At 44.2% G+C, this 24427-nt stretch overlaps 1 protein-coding gene across 2 annotated transcripts in view; it reads left to right on the top strand.

Annotated features, from left to right (window-relative positions):
- kcnd3 (potassium voltage-gated channel, Shal-related subfamily, member 3) overlaps positions 1–24427 on the top strand; it is a 172393-nt gene that overhangs the window by 123656 nt on the left and 24310 nt on the right. For both annotated transcript variants that reach the window (XM_061258779.1, XM_061258778.1), the window contains exon 3: positions 12277–12445. In XM_061258779.1, coding sequence (XP_061114763.1) covers positions 12277–12445 — 169 coding nt within the window. The remainder of the gene's footprint in view (positions 1–12276; positions 12446–24427) is intronic.

Below are 24427 nucleotides of genomic sequence, written 5' to 3'. Positions count from 1 at the left end.
ATAACTGCTGTAGGAGTCTCCCTACTGCTGCGTTATAACTGCTGGAGGAGTCTCCTTACTGCTGCGTTATAACTGCTTGAGGACTCTGCTCACTGCTGCGTTATAACTGCCTGTGTTCGGTGGATGAGGCTGGGCAGAACAGTGTAGTATCTCAGCGGTATACTAGCGGTATCATCAGCGGTGAATGATCTGGCCTCTTGAAGTGCATGCAAGAAGACAGTTATTCTGCATGGAAGCAAGAAAGGGCTGTATTATGTCTGGAATGTGAACCTGCAACGGGGCCAGTGGCATCCACATATCGATACTGCTGCGGTCATAATGGTTCTCCAAGTTCTTTATTCAGACATTTGATAAAATGCAGTATACCATCATATCGGCCTAGCATCACATCTGTCGAGTCTGGTCGAGGCTTGGTATTGCTGACGTCTATGATCAATTTACCGGTTTAATGCTAAAAAAAATGGATACATCCTTGACAAGTTCTTAATCAAATGAGAACAATTCTACGTTTTTGTTAAGGACTTGTTTTTTTACCGCCCTCCCTTCGATTTCAATCTCGGAGATGAGCTCTATTTTCGGAAACAAGCAGGGACTGTCGGCGCCCGGAGTCGTCGGCCCATGTTTCGGGCGCTAAGAAAAGGAAGCGGACCGGGCAATGATGGCGGCTAATGAGGTGCCGTCTCCGAGCGCGCGGAGTGAAAGGGGGCTTTCTTCTCCGCTCTCGCCTGCGAGAGTAACAGCCAAAAGACGTCTCACCTCCCTCAGCCCCTGTCTCTTTCAGATGCTATCTCTCTTTCCATTTAAAAGGGGAAATCGTTTGTCTCTCTCTCTCTGTCTCTCTCTCTCTCCTCTCGTTTCTTTTATTTGATTATCTTTTTTTGATTTGGGGGGCGGGGGAGGATGTTGTAAATAGGGGGTTGGGGTAGATTTAGGGTAGTGTTGGGAGTTTTTGTGTTTCAATAAATTAAAAGTCAGAAGTCTCCCTCTCTCTCTTTCTCTCTCTTCCCCTCTCTTCCCCTCTCTTCCTCTTCGTCTGTCTGTCTGTCTGTCTGTCTGCACTGCAGTTGAAAGCCAGGGACTGTGACCCGTTCCTGAATGAATAGCCTGTTGGTGTGCGTGCTGTGACTCTGGCCTTTCATCAGTGTACTCATTCAGGATAACTAAGAGTGGGCGGAGCTGTCATTTGTGCTCAACGGGTCACTGTGTTGAACCAATCGGTGAGCTCAGCAAGACTGACAGCACCCATCTGACTTCCATCTCCCATGGAAGTGACTGACAACCTCTTCGAGCAGAGAACCTTGCATTTCAGCCGGGAGCACGTTTGTTAGTCACATCTACATCTAACACTGTGCCCTCAAATCCTGTTGCTACTCACAAAACTGTCCTCAATCACGGTCTCTGCATCTACTCTGGCACTTAAGGTTGTGTTTATGTAATGACTACCGTTATAGCTTGTGACACGGCAGCATCTCCGTCTTTTCAAAAAACCTTTGTGCCTGTCTTTTGTACGTCACTGAGGATGTGAGAATCTGCTAAATGCCTAAATTTAAATGTAAATCCCTGCTCAGATGAAAACTGAATCATCATTCATATTCCCCCTCCGCCTCAGCTCAAATTATCACAGTCCTATTAATAGGCATCTACTTGCCTTCATTAACAAGCCCTGTTGAACTCAGTCTCTCACAAGGTGCGAGCAGCAACAGGCTTCATATCAAGTGTAAGGTATTAATTAGAGAAGTCGGGAGTCTCTGCCACAAGTTGTAATACCTTTTAGGGGACAAAAGCTGTTCTAAGCGCTGAAATGAAAGACGAGGCAGGTCTTTTTTGTCTCTTAATTGGCGTCGGTTGAGCGTGTTAGCAGAGCCGGGTGCTCGTGTCACGCCTTCATCATCGCAGTCTGAACCGCGACCCGCTTCGCCAGCGTCAGGACTGTGCGGTCCAGAAACCGTAATTACACCGACCGGCCTGTCCAACGTTTCCTCCGCTCTCGTTTTGCTGCATTGTGCTGCACTGCACATTTCTGACTATAATGGGTTTTGGTTCTTTCAGAGTTTATAGGTTCTGTGTGATCTTGAGAGATCTTGAGAGACATTTTTATCATTTATCATTTTTTTATTGAAGAGTAACAGGTGCATTCCCCAACGTTCTAGAAGATTATATACACACTGAGTGACCACTTTATTAGATTATATTGTTATGTTATATTTGTTAGACTTATTCTTCTGATGCTGTAGCCTATCCACTTAAGAGGTTTGATGTGTTCAGAGACGCTCTTCTGCATACCACTGTTGTAATGTGTGGTTATTTGCATTACTATCACCTTCCTCTCAGCTTTAACCGGTCTGGCCATTCTACTCTGATGTCTCTCATTAACAAGCCATTTTAGCTGCTCAATAGATATTTTTTACCATTCACTGCAAACCCTAGAGACTGTTGTACATTAAAATCCCAGGAGATCAGCACTTTCTGAGATATTCAAACCACCCTGTCCGGAATCAACTGTCATTCCAAGGTCAAAGTCACATTCATTCCCCATTTTGGTATTTGGTCTGAAAAGCAGCTGAACCTCTTGGTCATGTCTGCATGCTTTTATGCATTTAGTTTGTGCCACATGAATATTTGCATTAACAAGCTGGTGTGCAGGTCTACCTAATAAAGTGCTCAATAAGTGTGTATACAGTGTACACATTAACCATTCTGCTCAAAGCGGATGGTGAAATAAATGTGTTCTAAGAGTAATTGTGACCGTGGAGCAGAAATCTGATGAGCTCTTAGGATTGGGAGGCAAATCTCTGTAACTGTCCCTGGAGGTCCGAGGGCTGATAGGCCAGCAAACATCCTCTTGTAATAGATAGACCGTTGCATTTATATAGCGCTATTCTAGACACTCAAAGCGCTTACAGTGATGAGGAGGAGACTCTCCTCAGCCGCCACCAATGTGTAGCACCCACCTGGTGTCCAGTAATGACTGAACTGGGATTGAACCCATAGCCCTCCATGACAGGCACTCGAAGGGCAAGACCGCTAAGCCTCTCCTCTATTTGAGTGCTCGGTCCTCAATGTGTGTCAAAAAAGCGTACAAAATATGGCATTCATCAAGGAAGGGCTGTGAAATAGACCAGTGGCTGAAAAAAAAAAAATCAACAATGGCTTATCATTACACTGTTATTAGCAGAGAGCTGCTCTTTCAGAGCAATGTTTGAAACAAGAGTTTCACAGCATCAAACGCTGGTTGACACTGATTCTGTGGTTCTACCGTTGATAATGAATAACTGGTAGTAGTAGCAGCAGCTGTAGTAGTAGTAGTAGCAGTAGCAGTAGTAGCAGTAGCAGCAGTAGTTGTAGCAGTGGCAGTAGTAGTAGTAGTAGTAGCAGTAGCAACAGTAGTAGTAGCAGTAGTAGCAGTTGTGGCCGTAGTAGCAGTAGTAGAACTAGTAGTAGTAGTAGCAGCATTAGCAGTAGTAGCAGTACTGGTAGTAGTAGCAGCAGTAGTAGTAGTAGCAGTAGTAGTAGCAGCAGCAGTAGTAGTAGTAGTAGTAGTAGTAGTAGTAGTAGCAGCAGCAGTAGTAGCAGCAGCAGCAGTAGTAGTAGTAGTAGTAGCAGCAGTAGTAGTAGTAGCAGTAGTAGCAGTAGTAGTAGTAGTAGCAGCAGCAGTAGTAGTAGTAGCAGTAGTAGCAGTAGTAGTTGTAGTAGTAGTAGTAGTAGTAGTAGTAGCAGCAGCAGCAGTATTAGTAGTAGTAGCAGCAGCAATAGTAGTAGTAACAGTATTAGTAGTAGTAGCAGCAGCAATAGTAGTAGTAGCAGCAGTATTAGTAGTAGTAGCAGCAGCAATAGTAGTAGTAGTAACAGTAGTAGTAGCAGCAGCAGTCGTCGTGGCAGCAATATTGTTATTATTATTGTAAAAAATGTGTATATCACAATCTATACCAATAAAATACAGTATATAACAGAGAAACTGTAGGTGTGTGTACGTGCGTAAGAGAGAGAGAGACAGTGGGTGGGAAAGAATTAGCTATCTCCATTCTGAAAAGCATTTCACTTCACAATCACAGATGGGTTGCTCTATCCAGCAGGGTATAGGGGGTTAACTCTGACAAGCAGCTTTGGATGAACGCACACTCTCGTTATGTTTGGAGATCATTCCCTGTGATAGATGAAAAATACGGGGAAATAAATGAAAATGAAACGGCATCTAAAGCTGGGGCGTCAGGCATGGGTTGGCCTGTGGGCCTCAGCGTGATATATTGGTCTCTGAGGCGGTGTTGTTATCAGAACGTTTTCCTCCAAATTAATTTTATGGAGCAAATGGGATTAGCTTCAACATCCTGTGAGTTGATCCTCTGAGAGTCAAACTTGCTGGCTGTTACAGTAAACGGTCCAGTTTACCCATGTAATACTCGCTATGTTATGAGATTGTGTCAAGTTTATAAATATTGTGTTTTGTTTTGTACAAGATATTGTAAGTTAAAATTGTAATATGTGTAAACAACAAAGAAATAACTATAATTTGAAAATATTATTTGGGGTGTCTTGGTGGCGCAGCCTGCAGAGCACTGACCGCATGCTCATTGTGAGCCGCGACGTCTGAGACGGGTGCGTGGGGGTTGGACCCAAAATGCACGACTCAGAAACAATAGTAATATAAAGACCCCTCAGGGCTTTATTCGGGACAAATCCCAGGAGAGTAGTCAATCCAAGCAAAGTCCATACACGTAGATCCAGCCAAACAAAAAATAAACAAACAAAAAGCACGGTGCCGAGGGAAGAGGCAAACTCGTAGTCGGTAGACGTGCAGGGAGGTCCGGTAGCGGGAGAGCTGTCAGCGGGGCAGATGAACAGACGGGCGGCAGGCAGAGGCGTAGTCGTGGGCGAAGCGGGAGTCGAAACCATGAAACAATCAGCGAAGCAAAAGTACAAAAACGGTAGGCGAGGACGTAGTCAAAAAACAAACGATGGTCACAAAACAGAAATCAATAAACAATGGTCAGTAAACAGGCGTGGATCGTAACGTGTAATCAAACCGTAAGTAATGCTCAAGAGTTGCGTGAAAAAACAGAGGCAGACAATTTCGCAGTGAACAGTTGCGCGACTGGGCTATAAATGCAGGTGTAGACAGGTGTAGACAATTAGTAAGAGCGTAGCAAGGAAATGGAAAACAGGTGCGATGGATGACAAGTTTAACAAGGAGATTAGTAATCGTTAGTAATAAACCTATCCTGCCCTAGCATTAGTAAATTAGTAAATGACATGCACGAGAAACATAAGGTAACATGAACACATGATTAGTCTTGTTAGTTTCTACCCAATCCTGATCTAGCGTTAGTAGTTTTAGTAAATAGACAAATAGAACATTAGGGGAGTGAAGGACAGAACGAGAGAGAGAGAGAGAGAAAAGGCGGAACGCAAGGTTTGCGGAAAAACATGTAAAAGTGTATGCATAACCACGACCAGTTAACGTAACAATAAACATACATCGAAACATAACACAAAGCGGAACTAAGACGATAATCACTCAACATAACCAGGTAATATAATCGTACGAAAACATAACTAGACATGACAAGAAAATGAATCGTAACAAGACATAACTAGACATGACGAGAAAATAAATCGTAACAAGAAATAAACTAAACAACATGACAAACCTAGACTAACATAATACATGATAAGACACTACGTGACTAAGACAACATGAATAAACATAAATCAACATAAAACATGGTGAGACAGACCTGAAACGTGACAACGTCAACGGTTCGAATCCGACCGTCTGACAATTTGTCGCATGTCTTTCCCTCTCTCTCGCCCCCATTCTTCCTATCTCTATATACTGTCCAATAAAGCTGAAAAAGGCCGAAAATATTCTTTGATTTGATCAATTTATGTATTTATGTATAATATGTATTTATGTATAATATACGCATCGTGTAATGTAATGTACATAATATATGAATGGAAATGCGATATACATGGGGGCATGTCTCCATGGTGCTGTTATTCAGTCAGTTATTTGATTTGAGCTGCACCAAGCAGAACAGCTAACAAACCTGAGAGGGGTACCGTCTGAATCGAGGGGTGGGGGTAGTTATTTTGTGCTACTCTAGTAATGAAACGCAGCCTTGTATCCGTTCTGTGGATATTTTGGCCAGAGAAAAAACTGATCTGTGACATTTGAAATTTGAGTACTTTGAAGGTAGAAATTAGCTGCTCCAGTTTCAAATGTCCACATTATTGAGAAAAAAAAGCCCATCAGCGATTATATATTTTAAAGGCGTCTTGAGACATTTGTTGATTCACAGAATGTCAAGGTTCGGTTTCACAGGTGAGCCATTGAACGTGTGTTATCCTTTTTGTGACAGTACGGCGTAACCTCTCACTACCTTGGAGAGGAAACTACTGGAGAGGGTGGTAAAAAATGTTGTGGAGGATAATAGGCTGTAAGCTTCCATCTCTCACCTCAAGTAAAGCTTGTCTTCATCATTGGTGAGCATTCTCATCCAGTATGTCCCCTTCTTTAACTCCCCCCTTCAGGGAGAAGGTTAAGACAGTTTAAGGTTATAACCGAACGGTTCAACTGGAGCATGTTCCCTCAGGCTATTCAGTTGCTGAGCAGAGGCTGGACTGATTAATAGGGCCACCGTTAGGGACACTTATACTGTTGCACTTATACTCTCTAAAGAGCTCATTTTGTCACACGTGTATTCTCTTTTCATGCTAGTTATTATGTGCATTTTTATGACCAGAAATGGAATTTTAATGTGTATGTGAATTTTGAATTTATGAAATGTATCCTTTTTAGCCTTGTGTTGATGTTTTTATGTGCGGAAAAAAGACATCCTAACGAGGCTTGGTTGTAATGCCAATGAAGTTTGTTTTTTTTAATCACTGCATTGCAAATATTCAGTATTAGCACCATATACTGTATTTTATTAGATTGGATTAGGTTAGATTAGATTCAACTTTATTGTCATTACCTTCTAAGGCAATGAAACGCATCCTCTGCATTTAACCCATTCCTAGTAACCTAGGAGCAGGCCAGTGCCTTGGTCAAGGGCAAGGGCAGGAGTTATCCCACAATCAGAGCTACACTTACAACATACTTACTACTTACTATGTTACTGTCAGTCCCTCAACTTCCTAATGGTGTGTAAGAAATGATCAAAGACTATTTGCTGAATTCTGGAATGTAAGAACCAGGTTAAAAATAAGGATGATTTATCTTGCTTTCACTGACTACCTTCAAGCTAAGGGGAACTTTTCAAGTTTTTAGGGGGTATTAAAAACACATTTTGAGCAACTTAGAACAAATTACCTTTATCCCCATTCCATCAATGAACACGCTGATTAAAAAACATTCCTCATTCCCCTTTTTTTCTTTTTGAATCACAGTTCTGTTCACTTTAACCTGATCTTTAGTGGGCACTTTTAGATTTTTCTCCTTTATATGCTACAGAAAATGTGGCTTCCAACTGGGGCAAAATCTAATATGGCAAACATAATTGTTTTGTCTGTCTTTGAAACGCCAAGGAGATTGCATTGCGGCTACTGAATATTCCAATTCAGCTTTGGTAAATTGCTTTTTTTTTTTCAAATTGCTCCATAGTCGCTAACTTTGCTTTTAGGGTACTTTTCTTAAAGGTTAATATCATCTCCCGTTGCATAATAAAAGTGTTGTGACTCACTCCTTTAAATGTTGGGAGAGTTAGAGATGCTTGCATTTTTTATTTACAGCAGTCCTTGTCAATGGGCACGTCAACATCCACTCATCTGCAGTCACAGGGAAAAGCCATTGACAAAGCGCACCGTTTTCACTACCTTGATGAAGTTACTCAGCGGGGGAGCACCCAAAGCAAGCTGAAAAATCGACAGCCATTTAGTTTTTTTTCAGAGCGAAATCTGTCTGATGCGCCGTCTTTACGGCTGGTTTCTTGTGTCCAAGATTTAACGGAAAAGGCACTTGTCTGAGTTCAAAGTTTAAATAAACACAACAAATACGATTCCTCTGAAGCCAAGAAGATAGAAGCAGAAGAAAGGGCCTTTTTCACTGGCACTTTTTCCACTTCCTGTTGCATTTATTTACTTATTTTATTTTTTTTCAGAGTGAAAAATATTACTGACAGACTGAAATGAGGCAGAAAAGCTTCACCTTATTTACTGTGTGGGGCTGGCTGGGGGCTGAAAGGGCAGCTTTGGCGGGGGGGGGGGGGGGGGGGATTTTTGATAAGCGACTCCTTCTCTGTGGGGAAGGCTCCTCAGGCCCAGGCCAGAGATGAGTGGTCAGCCATGCGTGAGGCGATTAAACGGAGGGTTTGGAGCGCTGAGGCAGCAGTCAGAGAGAGATACCGGGGCTCCGTGGCCAGACCTGGAGGCCCTGTGGGGGCAGAGATGGGGTAGAGTCACTGGCCTGTGGCATACCTACCTGCCAGTACTGCTGCCAGGCACCGGCCAATCGGAGAGCAGCGCTGCAGCAGGGGAACGCTCTGTTCAGTCCGTTCAGAAGACTGATCTTTTTAGGCACATCGCACCGTCTTTTAATTAAACAGTCACTCCAGCGCCCCTGCTGCCCCCTTCTCTCTCTCTCTCCCTCTCTCTCTCTTGCTGTCTCAGGGAAAGAGAATGCGTGTATGTGTCTGTGTGTATCTGTGCATGTGTGAGAGAGAGAGGGTGTGTGTGTGCGTGTGTGAGAGAGAGCGTGTGTGTGTGTGTGAGAGAGAGAGAGCATGTGTGTTTGTGTGTGTGTGTGTGTGCATGTGTGAGAGAGAGCGTGTGTGTGCGTGTGTGTGTGTGTGTGTGAGAGAGGGTGTGTGTGTGTGTGTGCATGTGTGAGAGAGAGCGTGTGTGTGTGTGCGTGTGTGAGAGAGAGCACGTGTGTGTATGCCTGTGCGTGTGTGACAGAGAGCGTGTGTGTGTATGTGTGTGCGTGTGTGAGAGAGGGCGTGTGTGTGTGTGCGTGTGTGAGAGAGAGCGCGTGTGTGTATGTGTGTGCGTGTGTGAGAGAGAGCGTGTGTGTGTATGTGTGTGCATGTGTGAGAGAGAGCGTGTGTGTGTGTGCGTGTGTGAGAGAGAGCGCGTGTGTGTATGTGTGTGTGTGTGTGTGTGTGTGTGTGTGTGTGTATGTGTGTGTGTGTGTGTGTGTGTGTGTGCATGTGAATGTATTATGTACATGTACATATGTACTCCTCCAACAGCACCCAGGGCAGCCAGGGCAGGTTGACTGACCCAGACTCCTCGCTCTCTGTCTCAGACTGGGGGGCTGGGGGGCTGAGCAGAGGAGCCCTTTCCCTGCCCTGCGGTCCTGAGTCAGGTCCATTAACATTGCCAGAGGTCTCGCTCAGTTCAGCACACACTGGAAATGAAGCGCCAAGTGCCCCGCTGTTCTCACACTCTGCGACTGCATCGCTGCTGGGTCGCCTCTCCACCACGTCCTGCGCTTTAGTTGTCCTGCTATTTTCATGCATTTGCCATTTCATCCAGCGTGGGTTCGTTGGATTTATTCCCAGCTTACCCTTCTCCTCGTAGGCTATAGGCCCGTTTCAAACATAAACCCTTAACAGGATTATTTGGGGAGGTGATTTCCCGATCCAGGAATGATTAACAATTCACGGGTGGGCAGGTAGAGTTTCAAAGCCTGTCGAGATCAGCCCGGTAAGCCTGGCCTTTTCCGCTTGACAGTCTGTGACTAGGTCTTGTATTTCATTTAGTTTTTTTGGGTTTTGAATTGCCGTCTCCAATCCCACACGAGTTTGGAATGTCCAATTCGCGAACTACACACAAGCATGTTCATATTTCCAAATCCAATATCCTGTGGTAGACCGCTAAAATAACAATACGTTTTTCAATGTCCAAATATTTATGGACCTGGCTGTATATGCCCCCTGCTACTGACTTAAGGTAACCTGCGGTCCATTACATCACATTACATTAATTTGGCAGACGCTCTTATCCAGAGCGACGTACAACAAAGTGTAAAGTGCAAACCCATAACCAAGGATAAGTGCGCTGAAAGTCCCTAGAGGGAAGTACAATTTCAACTGCTACCTGCACATCATCAGAATTTTTTTTGTTTTGTTTTGTTTTTTTCGTAATACCGCAACATGCAAATGTATGAACAAACCGTTTACCTAGCCAAACACTGCTTACTTAGCCAAACTAAACATCCTAATACATAAGTAAATATCACAGAAAGACAATTAAGGTTTACAGGGAGGTAGGGACGGACAGGGAGAGGTGCAGCTTGAAGATGGAAAGAGATTCTACTGTTCTGACCTCCACAGGGAGTTTGTTCCACCACCGTGGAGCCAGAACAGACAGTAGTCGTGAGCGTGAGGTGGAAGTTCAGAGAGGGGAAGGCACCAAGCAGCCTGTGGAGGCCGAACGAAGAGGTCTGGCAGGGGTGTAGGGTCTGATGAAGAGGTCTGGCAGGGGTGTAGGGTCTGATGAAGAGGTCTGGCAGGGGTGTAGGGTCTGATGAAGAGGTCTGGCAGGGGTGTAGGGTCTGATGATTTTTTGGAGGTAAGCTGGGGCAGACCCCTTAACTGCTTGGAAGGCTAGCACCAATGTTTTGAATTTGATGCCAGCCATGACAGGCAGCCAGTGGAGGGAAGTAAGCAGGGGGGTGACATGCGAGTGTTTGGGAAGGCTGAAGACCAGACAAGCTGCAGCATTCTGGATAAGTTGGAGGGGTCTGATGGCGGACGCCATGTCTAGGCGGGACAAAACCATCGCTTGGACCAGGAGCTGGGTCGAGTAGGAGGTCCTCCTCCCAAACACAGCTGCTGCTTTTCACTCTGCTGCCGCAAGCTGCATGCAGAGCACGGGGGCGAAGGAGACCCAGTCATACGGTGCGGTCCGTATGTATTTGGACAGTTGGTACACTTTCTGTTCTTTTGGCTCAGTACTCCAGCACATTTGGATTTGAAATGAAATGATAAACGTGAAGTACAAATACTCTGAAATCAAAGGGGCGTCGTTCTCTCCATCTTCTGTTTTGGCGTTTTCTGTTTCGTGCCTCATGTCTGCGTTTCATGTCCGCTCTCGCTCTCCGTAGTGCTTTCTTTCATTCGTTCATTTCACTGGTGTATCATTTACCTGTTCCTTTACACACTCACACCTGTTTGACACACATTTCAGTTCTATAACCTGTAACCCAAATGTTTTTGTTCGTTCTTTGTACCAGATTTTTATGTGCTTGTCTCTAGCTCTCCAGCGTTTTCCAGATTGGCTGACCTGTGTTTCGACACGTTTTCTTGACGACTTTTGTTTCTTGAGTTCTGATTCCGTCTTTGTTTTAATCGGCTGGTGTCGAATTTGGACTAACTTTTTGATTACGATTTTTGGATTTCCGTTTTTACCATTGCTTTGTTGGACTGCCTACTTGTATACGAATATTTGCCTGTGATGACTCTGTCTTGGATTACTCGATATATCTGTTTGCTGGCAATCGACCCCTGCCTGTTTTACCACTCCTGAAGTTAAGAAAGACTTCTATTCAGAATATTTCCTGGTTCTTTAGTCTGCATTTATAGTTTAATTCCAGGTTGAATGTGCTGGACTACATCTACAGCGGCAATGGTACAGAAATTGAACCAACTGTCCAAATACATACGGACTGCATTGTACACGTGCCCAAGGGTGCCTGGATGGCAAGCAGCGATCGCTGCGGCAGTGAACAGTACTATCTATCACTAATGGCCTGCATCCCTTCCTTGTCCCTGAGTGATTATGGCCACAGTAGGCTCTGGCACTGGCACTGGCCGGTTTGGTGACCAGATCCTGTTGCTGCAGCGCCCATTTGTTTAATATTCATGTGTCCGAATTTGATGCGTCAGATCAGATTGCTGTGGGCTGTGCCCCATATTTCTTCCACACACCAGCTCGATTTCCCCACATACACATGCACACACTCAAACACACATACACACACACACACACACACACACACTCACAGGACTGATGTTGTCCACGCCCTGTCACGATGCCGCAGTGTCAGAGTGCTCAGTCTCAGTTAGCTTCAATACGCCAGCTCAACTTCCCACAAACACACACACAGGCACAAACGCACACACGCACACGCACACACACACACACACACACACACACACACACACACTATGTCCCCAGGTTCATTGTCCTCTTGAACAAACTCTGAATCTCCTTAATGAGCTCAGTGACCTCAAATGTATTTAGCGACCGAAAAACGTTTGAGAGTGACTCAACGTCTTTTGTTCCTCTCTCTTTCTCCCCTTTCCCTTTGTCCCTGTCCTCGACTGGCTGCAGCTATGGGGACATGGTCCCGAAAACCATCGCGGGGAAGATCTTCGGCTCCATCTGCTCGCTGAGCGGGGTGTTGGTAATAGCCCTGCCCGTTCCCGTCATCGTGTCCAACTTCAGCCGCATCTATCACCAGAACCAGAGAGCAGACAAGCGGCGGGCGCAGAAGTTACAGGTGAGCACCGTGCCCCCCTCCGTGGGGATCAGGCCCACATCTGGCAACCGCCAACACCGCCACCCGGCTACTCGAATCCAGAGGGGCAGGGTGGTCAGCAGAGGCACGTGGGAGTTGTACTTATTCAAATGGTTCTGAGGGCAACTTAAGATGTGATTGGTTATTTCAGGTGCCCAATCAAAAAAAGGAAGAGGTGGAGTCAGTATTCCACATGTCAGGACAACAGCCAATGGTGGTGGTTAGTGTGATGCTTTCTGATGCAGGAGACCAGGGTTCAAGGCTTACCAGCTCCTTTCATTTTGTCTTTGTTTCGCTCACTTTGCTCACTAAAAGTAGAAGAACATATAATATTTTTCAGCTGAGTCCAGGGCGTTTGGGGAAAGGCAATCCTAATTCCTCATGTTCTGTAATTTTGTTCATTACTTTTAATTTCAGTGAGGTATTTTGTGTAACAAAAGGGGAAAAACAGGTCGTTGACCAAACATAACGTAGGTCTTAATGAGAAATCAGGCTTGCACCCCCTACCGCTAATGATCTCACATTCTCGCTTTCTTGATTGGGCACTTGATCCAGTGTATTGCTACCCTCAGATGCATTCCAATAAATATAAGGCCTACGTGCTCAGCAGAGTCCGGAGATGATCACCTCAAGATCAGCCCAGAGCAGAGAGAGGAGCATTGTCCAAACTTCTCATCAGAGTAATCTACAAGGTCCAAGTTCTTATCTATCTTTGTAATCACTTTGAGCACATGGAATTGTACTTTCCCTCTCGGTTCTTTCAGCGCACTTCTCCCTGGTTATGGTTATGCACTTTGTTGTACATCGTTCTGGATATGAGAGCGTCTGCCAAATGGCTGTAACGTAATGTACTGCGTTGCAAAGCGAGTGTTAGCGGTCATTAGGCGTTAGCATGATTAGCTTTCACAGGCGGGTAACACGAGGCTGCCATGGAAGGCACAGAGCAGCACGGCAGTCAATTAGCACGTGGGAGATTATAAAAGTGTCCCAGTCTGACGTGCTGGTAACGGTGATCTGGGAAGGCGACAGCTCTCCAGCGGGCGTGTAATAAATTACATCTTTTAATTTGGTTTGTTCGAAAAACTGAATGGACCTCCTCACTCCCCCGGAGGACTGGGGTTACTGGTGTGAATCACTCTCCTCCCTTCCACTCTAAATAATAAATCAATGAAAGAAGAAGAAGAAATCAGTCAGACACATTGAGATATATACGAACTGGAGACGGCTTCCGCTTACTGGTTCCATGGATACCTATGGGAACTGGTCGATGACTCGGAAAGCCATTTTGTGGAGGTTGCCGTGTTTAAATACGGGGCTTTTTTGGCACCAAAGCATGCACACTGGATACCTAAAAGTGAAGGGATGAGTAGGAATGAAAATCTTATACTGTACCTTCTGTACAGCTAAAAAAAAAAAATGGAATGTTTAGTGTAAGATCAGGTTTCTGTGATTGATTGCTCCTCCCTCCCTAATGACGGTGATCTGGGGTTGACAAGGAGAGTCTGGGTATTGGAGGGACACTATTTATTTTTCTTGTGGGAGGAACGGTGCGTTGTGAAAAAAACTTTGACGGTGTGGATTCAGACGATGTAGTTCATTCATTCATACACCCACTCCAAAGGTGCAAGTTTTAAGTTTTACAATAGTATAATTTATTCATTTACCCTGGCGACTTTGAAGGGGAAACCTGAGGCTTAATAAGCTGCATTATCTCCTGTAATAACTTCTGGGGGAGCGGTCCCTGGCTTTTTGGTCAGATACCCTGAAAGGTGGCAGGGAGGTGTTTTTTTTTTTTTTTTCTCCCATATGTATGCTTTTCTCTTGTTGTCTCATTCGCCCAATTCAACATTCAGAGAAGCTGTGCGGCTGGATTTCACCCTGCGCCTCGATTGAATTTTCAGGTCCCTTTGGCTCACAGCCCTGTTTGTGTTCAGGTCCCTTTGGCTCACAGCCCTGTTTGTGTCCAGGTCCCTTTGGCTCACAGCCCTGTTTGTGTTCAGGTCCCTTTGGCTCACAGCCCTGTTTGTGTCCAGGTCCCTTTGGCTCACAGCCCTGTTTGTGTTCAGGTCCCTTTGGCTCACAGCCCTGTTTGTGTTCAGGTCCCTTTGGCTCACAGCCCTGTTTGTGTTCAGGTCCCTTTGGCTCACAGCCCTGTTTGTGTTCAGGTCCCTTTGGCTCACAGCCCTGTTTGTGTTCAGGTCCCTTTGGCTCACAGCCCTGTTTGTGTTCAGGTCCCGCACAGCAGACGAATGCTTTCACAGCTGCCAGAGGCCTCAAACAGTCCGTATATGCATTTAACACCTGGTCATCTTTTACACATGCGTTTTAATACATTAATTGTGCTGTACACAATTCATTACATGTAATTTGGCTGACACGTTTATCCTAAGCGACTTAGGACTTGGGCCTTGCTCAAGGGCCCAACGGCTGTGTGGATCTTATTGTGCCTACACCGGGGATCGAACCACCGACCTTGCAGGTCCCAGTCATATACCTTAACCACTACGCTACATTCCCGGTGTTTAGGCCATGTTTGCGCTTCTACTGGTTTTTTCACTCAATCCAGCCTGACCCACAGCTCTAGAGCAGCATCTCGTATCTGCCCAATGTTGATTATGGGATGCCGTTGTCACGGTCGGGTGCTGCTGGTGTTCAGATCGGATGCCTCAATATGCCTCAATATGCGGCACGTGTCACATTTGTCAAAAAAAAATCTGATACACTTTGCTTAACATGACAACTGCTACCGGGAGCTGATCGCACATAAAAAAATGGGAACTAAGCACATCAGTCTTCTAATTACTTCTAATTGTGCCCCGAAACACTTATTTTATTATTTTATAAGTGTTTGTTATTGCTTAATTAAACTTTCATCTAATTGTCTGAAACCACCACAGGCCCCCACACACACACACACACACACACACATACATTTCAACAAGAGAATGCAGTTAATGATTAGATAACACGGTGACGGACTGTGATGGAGGATCTAGTCTCAGAGAAGGACAAAATAATGGTGTCGACGGGAAAATATAATTTGTCCAAAATGTTCCTTTCCGTATGGAGCTTCATGTCTTCAATGTCTTTTATGTCTTACGTCTACAACAAAGACATGTTTTTGAGAATGCTTTCTGCGTTCTTTAGTTCTTTGAATACAAAGTGGATACTGCATCCAAAGGGTAAAAGATCATTATGTTTACCTTGGCCAGTGTTACCAACTCAGTCACTTTCCAGGTCCTTATAACTGCGACTTTTTAGAACTTTTAACCTGGCTTTAGCCTGGCATCATTACAAAGCAATTTTCAACAGTTTAGTTTTGCTTCCAGTTGGAATTTGTTAATATACTTATATAGTCGCCCTATGCTCATCTTCATTTTTAAAATGGTGATGTGTGCGATCATGTCATCTGGCAATGTTTTGAGTCGTTTCATAATCTAGCTACTTCAAGCAGATCGTTCAATTACTTGGAAACATGAAAAAAGCAAAAGATACACTTAAAAAAATAAAAATATGCACTTATTTGGACCTGGTCCTTAGTCATGACTTACTGTAAATTCTGAGGATTGTGGTTTACCCCATGTAATCTGTGTTTATATATTTTGGAGATGAGGCTTTGGCCTGTTGATTGGACTGCCACACAATCTTATTTTCTGACCACAAAATGAAATGTATTCACTGCTCTACTACTATTTTTCTTTTCTTTTTTTTGTAAAAATAGAGAGCAGAACTGAGCAGTGACTGAGCAGAACTGAGCAGCAAAGCCAGTGTGTGTGGGCCTGCGGCTCTCTACCTCCAGCCCGTTCGCTCCCTGAGCGCAGAATGGTCATTTGAAGGCTAACAATAGGACAAGCTTTCAAAGAGAATACGCTATTTTGTGCTCATGTCTCAATAGGCGTAAGTCGAGTGCACCAACTTTTTGCATTAGTGAAAAGCCCCATATCGGTAATTAAGGCATGAGACTCAAGCTATCGTCCTGCAAAACATATTTAGCGTACTGCATACATGTATTCAGAATTTTGTTTGTGTAATGCCAATATATTGTATCTGAATGGGTCTGCAGTGGATAATAGAAGGATCGCACTCCAGGTGACGTGAGGAGACTTTCAAACAGCAGTACGACAAACTGCCAGGGTGCAATCTGGCACAGCGAGGCAACAAGGCTGTGTATTTTGACAGTTAACGCGGACACATTACCTCGGTCACATTACCTTGTTCAAATTACCTGGGTCACTTTGAACCTTAACTAAGAACAGACAGATCCTCCATCCGTGAAATGCCTCGCCCAGTGGAGTTAACCCTTTATGGGGAGGGGACGTGTGTGCTTTAAAGGCACCCTCCAGACAGATGGGGGGAGACTGTGTGTGTGTGTGTGTGTGTGCGTGTGTGTGCGTGCCAGGCATGCAAGCCTGTGTGCTGGCCAGAGAGAGAGGGAGATGGAGATGGAGATAGAGGGAGAGAGGTAGAGAGGGAGGGAGAGAAAGAGAGTTAGAGCACCAGGTGTTTGATATTCACCTTAATGACGCTGTCTTTCCAGAAATAGCCTGCCCCTGGTGACCTTGGGCAGAAAATAAGGGTGTTTCTTTGAGATGCCTGTCCCCTGCAGTGGCCTTGTTCTCTCATACCTGCCTGTCAGTCCTCACAAGGGGCACCCCCCCCCTAAATGCACGTTTTCTTTTCTCAACCAGAAATATCCACAATACCTCACTCAGTTAACATGAGAGGATCGTCTTTGAGAGGATACATTTTGCTGTACAATATTGTGAGCATTAAGGAAGAGCGGCTACAAATGTACCTTTAACTTTGAATGGCACAAGGCTGCATTTGCCTTTAATTTTTCAGAAGACGTACTCCAGTTTAAATGTGTGTCATCCACCAGCAGGGACTCCGTTTCTTTGCTTAATTGTGTTTAATGTGGTGGAATTGACATTAAATCTGTAATCACAAGTAAATAATTTAGGTAGGAAATTGATTTACGGTTCTCCAACCTTCTTAAACTCAAAATGTAAAACAGTCTATTTTGTATTAATTAAAATCATTTCATGTGAAGTCCCCAGAGCCACCGCACGTTAGACGGAATCAAGTTTTAAAAAATAATAATTAAAAACATTTTTTGCAAAGCTGCTGCAGACGGATGATCCCCAGTTAGATTGATGCGCTAAGTGTGCGTGCAGAGTAATCAAAAACAAGTTCAGAACAATTAGCGGTTTTAATGCGCATTTCAAGCTCCCCCGATTTGAAGCTAGCGACCCTCCGATGCTTCGCGGCTCAGGGCGTAATTGGTTCTGCGGTGGTTATCGGGTCGGCTCTGTGCGGTGCGGGGCCTGTCGGATGGCGGTGGTAATCAGGGGTGAAAACGCATCTTCAAACCGTCAGTCTTGTTTTGAGTCCGGCGGCCCGGTTTAATCTACCGTGTCTGAGCATTTCCTGTGAGCTGCCAGGCTGAATCCACAGAGGGTTTAAGACTCAAAATGTTACCTCATTTCGTTTGTTCATTTTAGCCTGCTTGCCACACATCCCTGACTGCGATTGGAGGGACTCAGCTATAGAGTAGTCTTGTATTTCAGTAAGTATGGCTCTGTACCCATCCAAAATATGTAGCACATATGGTTGGTTACATGAGACTAGTGTGTTGACTGTAATGACATAATTAATTTATTTTCTTAAAATGTAAAACATCTTTAGTGACTGTACTGATTATTTAGCAAGATTATTTTGAATATTGAGGCAATATTCGAATTACTCTCTAAGTGAAATGATATTAATAGATGCATTATTCAGGCGTTATTTATTCCCTTAGTATAGACCAGACCCTCATCCAGAGCAGACTACATGACTTACTGTACATGCCTTGCATGCAATGCTTTTACACAGGATAATTATGTACTAAAGCAATTAAGTTAAAATTACTTTTTTAAGGGTGAAGTGCACCAATTGTGAATTGAATCCACAACCTCTGAGGTAGAAGCCCTGGTCCTTCATCACTGTACTACACAGCCCCCATGTACCGGGCTCGAGACAATGTGGCTTGAAGAAGGTGTGTCGATCTTCCAGCCGCCGGGGGACAGGGTTGTAGCTGTGTTTCCTCAGTTAACATGGGCGATTGAAATAAACAATTGGCAAACAAATTTTGGGAAAAAGTGCAAAATAAAACAAAATGGCTGCTTTCAGAAGTGCTGAGCACATTTTAACTTCGCCTTCGCCTCTGACCAATAACGCTTTCAGTTTTCAAGTATTTTTCATCATTCATCATGTTACCCCTTTCAGCAACTTGGGTTGTGTTTGCAGCATTAATTTCAAGTCTATCTATAATTTGGCTTTTTGAATTATATAGCTCACTGTTTTGTTTTATACAATTTACAGGCTATGTATTTTGTCTAACTGACTAAAAGGAACACGATAGATAAAGAAAACGTTGAATAATTGAAAATGTGTGCCGTCCAATGTTTCCACTCACTGTCCTGCAAGTTCCATTTATTCTTTGACCTTCATTAATAATGAAATATAAAAAACTAATAACATAGTCTACCCTTGAAAGCTTTGGGGGAGGCAGGGTTGTGATTATCCTGCGTACCTGATTTGCAATTCAAACACAGCCAGCTTGTGACCCAGTTCCTTGTCAGTGCGGCCGTGGTAGTTCCTGTCGCAGTCCTATACGGTATAACATATTAATTACCCCCGATTTGCGTTCGGCACGTGAATGTGACTGGTTTGACCTCGTGCTCCTCCGCGGCGGTTGGGTAACGCGCACGGCTAGCGCACTCGTTCGCGGCATAGCGACATTCCCCGTAGGCCGGCGCTGAATTTAGACCATACAGCTGATGTCGGTGGGTAGGTTGGCGAGCGGTGCCTAGCTTGAATGTAGGGCACATCACACACATGCTAGCCACGGGTGGGCCTGGGTATTTATCACAGTAATTGCATTTGCTATGCCGGATGACATTAGAGCGGTCTGAAATCTGTATAATATTGTTGCTATCAAGCACTCTGGGTTTTCGGTTGCAGGCTTTTGTTTTACAGTGAGGGTTTTAGTCATTTGTTGACGGTGGTTAAAATTTCAGGACAAAGGGAAATTCGGGACAGAGGAGAGACAGAGGAGAGAGTTTTTTGCTGAAATAAAGGGCATCAAGCAGGGCCGTACATTGACTGAGGTCGGGGGGTGAAGCCCCCTTTCTAGGGGGGTTGGGGGGGCAATTTTAACAATGAAATGCATCAATGTGGCCTACTCTGAAGTGAAAAATTGGAAAAAGATTTGCTTAGATTAAAAATATATTTTTGAAATACTGAGGTCACCTCAGTGTCCTCAATAGTATTAAGGCTGATTTGGTGGTTCGTGTTGTAAAAATGGCCAAAACTATACCTTGACTTTCCTCTTTTTGATATTATATAAGTTTCAGTGTACAGTATATTTTTAATTGGTCCAGACAGTTATAATGTGCAACACATATTTTTTGTGTGTCTTTCATCACACAAAAAATGTCTGGCCAGGTTGAAATTGAAAACATGCACTGAAAATAATGTACTAAGAAAAAAATCCCAGAAGGTAAGGGCTATTCCTTGAAGATTTTTTTTAAACAAGTGTAATCCCTTCCTATCGTTCTGTTTAATGCAAAATGATATCCCAGCTGTCAGCGGATACCAGGAAGTGTGGTGGAAAAATGGCCAATTAAAATCTCTGGTCTGAACTCTGGTCCGTGTGCTAATCTCCACCTGTCCCTTACATCTCCTTCCACGCTGGCCAGGGATATCGCACCGAAAAGCAGCTCATTGATTCATTCACTTGGTGTATGCAGCTTGCTGAAGACTCATATAGGTGTGCTGCAGAAAGATCATTTTTTAGGAAGGCCTGTAGGGAAGCCGGGATCAGTTGTGACATTTTGTCTTTACTCAATTACGAACAGACCGTCTGCCCAAGAATCATGAAATATTGACGTTAACTTGTCTCTGGCTAAGGACTATTGCTGATAATTGAATCCGGTTGCCAATATGACAGTGGGTGTTGGGTATCACTGCAAATGCAAAATCATTGCTTTTTATGTCTTATGTTCAAATTTTATCCATAATAAATATTAAGCATAAAATCCAATAAAAATCCAATAAAATCTTTCCACATTACTGCATTTCTAGTCACTAGTGTCACTAGTACTCCTGCCTGATTGGTCAGATATTTTCCAGATTTCCTGTTATCTTTCAAGGTCATTTTCCCATCAGTTTTGGAGATCAAAATAGTTTTTTATTTCTTACAAGGTGTGTCATGTCATGTAGTTTTGAAGCATTTGAAACATTCTCTGTATTGCCTTTGCTGGTGCTGGTGATAGTGGACTCACTCCCACGTCAAAACCAACTCTCTGGCTTCTCTCAGTAAAAAGATTAAAATAATACAAGCTAAGATTTTTTCACAATTCAACACAGCACAGTAGCTGAAATGCACATTAAATATATATTTTAAAACCCTTTGGTGACAGAAAATAAACCTGACTCAAAACCTGTCGTGACTCATCAGTCTCGCCCTACCTTGTTCGGATGATACCCCAAATCAGGAGTTGGTGTGCCTGTCATGCCCACCTAAAAAAAGCAATGACAAATATAACGTGGTACTGTTTCTCGTGACAGGAACACAAACAAAAGCCTTCTACTTATGCTTTAGGTTTGTGGATGTGCTGGTGAAATCGCGATGACTGTTGTTGTGACAGGTCCCATTTGATACTTCTCTGGCAAGAAGCATTCGTGGGCCAGTCTGGAAGAGCTTCAAGTCCCGCTTCCTGTTTGTGCATCAATCATGCCGCCAAGCAGTACACGCTGAGTTAAATTCTCAGTGTTAAATCAACTCAGACAGAGTTTAGATGAGACCAGTATGGCCAGAATGGACTCGACTCTTTCACTCGAATTAACACCGGACGTCGACTGTGTTGCAGTTTTGTCTGCAGCTGGGGAATCAGGGTAGCTTTAAACACACGGGAAGCTGTGAAGAAGCCGGTAGAAATGATCATTGGTTCATGATTCGGTGGGGAATGCTCAGAGCACTTTCACTCAGTCTTTTTGCAATTTCATCGTATGCCTCCAAGATATTCTAACAGAAAAACTCCATTCTTAGCAGTGCAATATCTTATACTGATTACCATGCAGTCAGGTAGTTATTTGGAAACATTTTGCTCTTGATATTACTTATGGTTGAGTTGCCTCCACAATGAATCAATTAGCGGACAGGTTTATGATTGGTATTGCCTTTTTAACATGGTAATTACCGTCTGCTTTTATTCAAATTACTCAGGAAATGTGTATGAACTGCTCATTTGAATTATGTGTCTAGGAAAAAAGTTTCAGCCGAGTCGTTACTGTGAAATTATATTTTGCTTTGAAGTGCAGAGGATATCATTCTCTGAAGCTCAGTAAGATGGTAGACATGATATATACAACAACAAATATATACCTTCATAGAAATATTGTGTGGTCCGTTTTTGTTTTCGTGTAGTGGCATTTACTACAAGTTGCCACATATCACTTTACAATGGTTAAAAAGTACAATGGTTAAAGTTTGTTTACAGCAACTCAAGGTAGTTGGGTATAGATTTGGCCTAAAATCACAGGTGTTTTACATCTTGATTTGAAGACCAGACAAGGATTGTACTTTTCAATAATTTGTAGATGTTCTTGTCTTGTGCAGTTGTCATGTTTGGTCTAAGAGCTGGTCACCTGACCTATGGAGGGGAAAGTGTATTGGAAGAGAGAGACGCAGAGAGAAGGTTGCAGAGATATTTCAGGAACAGAAAATCGAATTAGCGTTCGCCCACTAATCGATCCTGTGGGAGTTTCCATTTACCTTTGTTAATAAAATGGAATATACTGCATTGTATTATAAATATGGGTACCTATACAGCATACATACATGCTGTACATGACTGCATATGACTATCTAAAAATGTAATGCAAAATCTGAATGCGGCAATGATTTGTACATGTTTTTAAGTGTTGCATTATATTTTACTGTATTACACCTACTTATTCATGCGATTATTTAATCAGCCAACTGTCTGGCAGCAGTGCAATGTATCCAATCATGTAGTAAGGGGTCAGGAGCTTCAGTTAATGTTCACATCAGCCATCAGAATGGGGAAAAATGTGATCTAAGTGACTTTGACCGTTGAATGATTGTTGGTGGCAGACAGGGTGGTTTGAGTATCTCAGAAACTGCTGATCTCCAGGGATTTTCACATACTCTAGTCTCTAGAGTTTGCAAAGAATGGTGAGCAGCAGTTCTGCCAACAGAAACACCATGTTAATGAGAGAGGTCAGAGGAGAATGGCCAGACTGGTCAAAGCTGACAGGGAGGTGACAGTAATGCAAATAACCACACATTACAACAGTGGTATGCAGAAGAGCATCTCTGAACACACAACACATCATAACTCTAAGTGGATAGGCTGCAGCAGTACAAGTAAAAAAAAAAAAAAGTAATAAAGTGCTAGGTGAGTGGATATGTGTATATATATATATATATATATATATATATATATATATATACAAACGCAACCCACCCCTCCGCTCCCCCCCAGAGCCAAAACACTGTCCACCCCCGCTCTCCCCCCCACCAGCACCTCGACAGACAGAGAGCTGGACAAATGCAGAGAATAACCAATCGACCCACAGACACAGACAAACTGTCAGCCAGTGCACACAGACAAAACCGCCAGACTGACAGACAAACAAAGACAGCCACATGAGACAGGACAGGTCACCCAGCAGAATGTACAATGTAAAGGGCAAAATAAAACACTGCATGCAGGAGAGAAAACAAAGTCAATACAAAAAATTCAGGGAATAGCAATACCGGTATTACTGATGATGATGTTAAGAGAGATTCAGTACTAACAGCACTGAAGAGTTGTGTGATTAAGCAGATACAGATGGAATATGCTGCAATGTGGGGACTGCTCAAGTCTACTGTGATTAGTTAATTAATGCTGATTAGTTAACATGTAAATTCAGTGGCAGATTTAAAGAATTGACTGACTGGGCCCATGTTTCTTCAAAAAGTGTGGTTTGATAAACCGTCATTTTTTCCATTGATGCCTAGTGTGGTCTGTGAATATGTTTAGCCATGGTGTGGCAGTTCAACCCTTCTCTCTCCTGCCCTCTGCCGTTTAATCTGGAGACAGTAATCGGCCATGGCAAGCCATGGGCAGGGAATCAGAATGGCCAGTCAGTGAGTGAGAATGCCCTGTCTTACCAAGTATTTACAGTACACAGCTGCTTGTGTAATTATTAGGTAACTACTTAGATTTCAGTGGTAAGTACGATGAAAGAAAGGCAATAAGTGCCATATGTAAGTGTGAATTATGTTTCCAAATGACCAAATAAGTACCTGATATTTAGGCAGTAAATGAAACCGTTGCCGGGAATGCTCTCGGGGCGTGACTACGACACCCTCGCGGGGAAAAGACCCGGGGCGTCACTACGACACCCTCGCGGGGAAAAGACCCGGGGCGTGACAACGACGCCCTCTCGGGGAAAAGACCCGGGGCGTGACTACGACACCCTCGCGGGGAAAAGACCCGGGGCGTGACTACGACACCCTCGCGGGGAAAAGACCCGGGGCGTGACTACGACACCCTCGCGGGGAAAAGACCCGGGGCGTGACTACGACACCCTCGCAGGGAAAAGACCCGGGGCGTGACTATGACACCCTCGCGGGGAAAAGACCCGGGGCGTGACTACGACACCCTCGCGGGGAAAAGACCCGGGGCGTGACTACGACACCCTCGCAGGGAAAAGACCCGGGGCGTGACTACGACACCCTCGCGGGGAAAAGACCCGGGGCGTGACTACGACACCCTCGCAGGGAAAAGACCCGGGGCGTGACTATGACACCCTCGCGGGGAAAAGACCCGGGGCGTGACTACGACACCCTCGCAGGGAAAAGACCCGGGGCGTGACTATGACACCCTCGCGGGGAAAAGACCCGGG

This window comes from Conger conger, chromosome 10 (assembly GCF_963514075.1).
Source record: "Conger conger chromosome 10, fConCon1.1, whole genome shotgun sequence".
Classification (NCBI taxonomy): Eukaryota; Metazoa; Chordata; class Actinopteri; order Anguilliformes; family Congridae; genus Conger; species Conger conger.
This window is presented reverse-complemented; position numbering and strand designations above follow the sequence as displayed.